The 2500-nt window shown below is 31.2% G+C and overlaps 1 protein-coding gene across 10 annotated transcripts in view; it reads right to left on the reverse strand.

The window, feature by feature from the left end:
• Positions 1 to 2500, reverse strand: part of scalloped (TEA domain transcription factor 1 homolog scalloped) — a 173074-nt gene that overhangs the window by 1140 nt on the left and 169434 nt on the right. For all 10 annotated transcript variants that reach the window (XM_035873679.2, XM_085658048.1, XM_085658037.1 and 7 more), the window contains one exon: positions 1042 to 1257. In XM_035873679.2, the coding sequence (XP_035729572.1) occupies positions 1042 to 1257 (216 nt within the window). The remainder of the gene's footprint in view (positions 1 to 1041; positions 1258 to 2500) is intronic.

Consider the following 2500-nt stretch of genomic DNA (forward strand, 5'->3'; position numbering starts at 1 on the left):
TCCAAGTTGTGTCCCCCGATTGATGCCGGGTATTGTATCGACTATCGGAACAGCTTGCGCCTTCTTGGCCGGTTGTTTGTCGTCCAATCAACGATTTTCTAAAATCAATCTCGCTATGTTAATCTAAGCCCCTATAATAAAGATTCTTTTATCTCGATAAGCCGCTGAGAACCGCTTCCTTGTCCTGGGAGATGAACCAAACGAAGTAACATTTCTAATATATTAACCCTTTGACTACAGCAGACGTTAACTTACTGGAGATAGTAATATCAGCTGTACCATACGTTTGGAAATTCATTTGCAACTTAAAACGCGAGAACCTGTGAAATTTTTTTTATTAGGCTTACTATTTCTGAAAAATAATATTGAAATAATTCAAACATCGACATTATCCAATACGTTAAGCCAATATTATTTATTTATTCGTAATTCGCTTTGAAAACGTTAGTGAATACATTAAAGATTTAACATTAATAAAGTTAAGTTTTTTTTTCTGCTCTTTTTTTTTTTTTTTTCTTTTTTTTTCTCACACAATATATCCAATAATACAGTAAAGTGTTAAAGTAGATTAAACGCTTATAAACGTTTGTTTACAGTATAGTAAGAGGAATTTTTTAAAGCGCCTTTAAAAGCCCCAACACAGTAGTCAAAGGATTAAGGGACATTTGAAATATCTTTGAAAATTTCACCAATGTTTCACGATCTATATTAATATTCATCAATATTACTACTACTAATTACTATTACTATTACTACTATTATTGCTACTACTGCTATTATTAAGACTATTAAAATATGATTACTTGCCTGTAATTAATTATTCTAACGGAATCGTTATTTTTTCTCTTTTCTTTTTTTTTTCTTTTTTTCTTTTTTTCTATACATTGTATTCGCAAGATTTATTCTATACGTCAATTTTGTGTTCTCAGAGAAGAAAACGAAAAAAAAAAAAAAAAAAAAACAAAAAAAAAAACAAAAACAAAACAAAGAAACGAACAAAATCCTACTCCTACAGTAATCAATCATTTTTCATTCACTTACAATGTCCTGATCTCTTTGCTGATCCATATATGCCGAGAACTCGACGAGCCTTAGCTTGTGTGTTGCAATTGCTCGTCCTTCCCAAGGTGGCGGAGGCTGTGCCTGTACCATGTCGCCGCTCGAGACCGCCGTCGCCGGTTTACCGGTGTACGCAGGTTGTGGAAACGGCTTGACATCCTGGGAGGTTCCTGGCTGCAGACCTGGCTGCCAGAATTGCTGAAATGCCAATAGAATTATTATCCTTACAAGTTTTATCTTAAAATTATCTATGAAAGCGTTCTTTCTCTCTTTCTTCTTTTTTTTTTCTTTTCTTTTCTTTTCTTTTCTCTTTTTTCTTTTTTCTTTTCTTTTCTTTTCTTTACTCCTGGATTAGAATTACCAAAGCGCTCCCCGCTTATAATATTCTTTTCTTTTCTTTTCTTTTTTTTCTTTTTTTTTCTTTTCGCTCTCTAATTTCTTCATTGACAAAAAAAACACATCGGGATATCTTCCGAGCACAAATAATATATAAACATGTGATGATCATTATTAAATACGACAGAGATCTGTATTTTATTATTATTATTATTATTATTATTATTATTATTATTATTATTATTATTATTATTTTCTTTTTTTTTCTTTCTTTCTTTCTTTTTTTCTTTCTTTCTCCCCCGGAAGAGATCCTTCGCTTAATTTTTTTCGGCGGGCCATCGCGAGCTCTCGGGATCTAGAACGATCGCGATTGCTTGGGGTTACGATCGAAAAGAATATGGAAAAGAAAAAAAAAATAGAGAAAAGAATAAAAAAGAAAAAAAAAAAGAAAAAAATGGAAATAAAGAAAAAAGAAAAAGAAAGAGAAAAAAGGAAATGAAAAGAAATTTAAAGATGAACGAACACAAATGGATGATAGATATGATGACAAGAGTTAAGTAGTATTACATGTGAAGAGAAATGAAAAAGAGAGAAAGAAAGTCAAAGAGAGAGGGAGAGAGAGAAAGAGAGAAAGAGAGAGAGAGAGAGAAAAAGAGAAAGTGTAAGACAGTTTGTAAGCCACAATCACCGACGATGTTCGCGTCAAAGACTCCCAATATATTTTTTTCTGATTTTTTTTTCTTTTTTTTTTTTTTAATTAAAAAATTCTACACATTCTTATTAAACGATAAATGAAAAAATATATATATATATATATATATATATATATATATATACATATATATATAATATATAATATATAATATAATATATAATATATATATATACATATATATTGAGAGTCTCGCGTGAACCAGCGGTCAATTCCACAACAATTTTCATACCAATGAGTAATAGTTATAATGCAAACGTATACAACAGGTAGGTAGGTAGGTAGGTAGGTAGATAGGTAGGTAGGTATGTACCCTTGTGCTCGTATGCATGTGATTCGCGTGTGGTGTATGCCCAGGTAATACATATATATGTACAAGATAAGAGCGACGGA

Source organism: Vespa mandarinia, chromosome 1, assembly GCF_050613455.1.
Source record: "Vespa mandarinia isolate Hongniang chromosome 1, ASM5061345v1, whole genome shotgun sequence".
Lineage (NCBI taxonomy): Eukaryota > Metazoa > Arthropoda > Insecta > Hymenoptera > Vespidae > Vespa > Vespa mandarinia.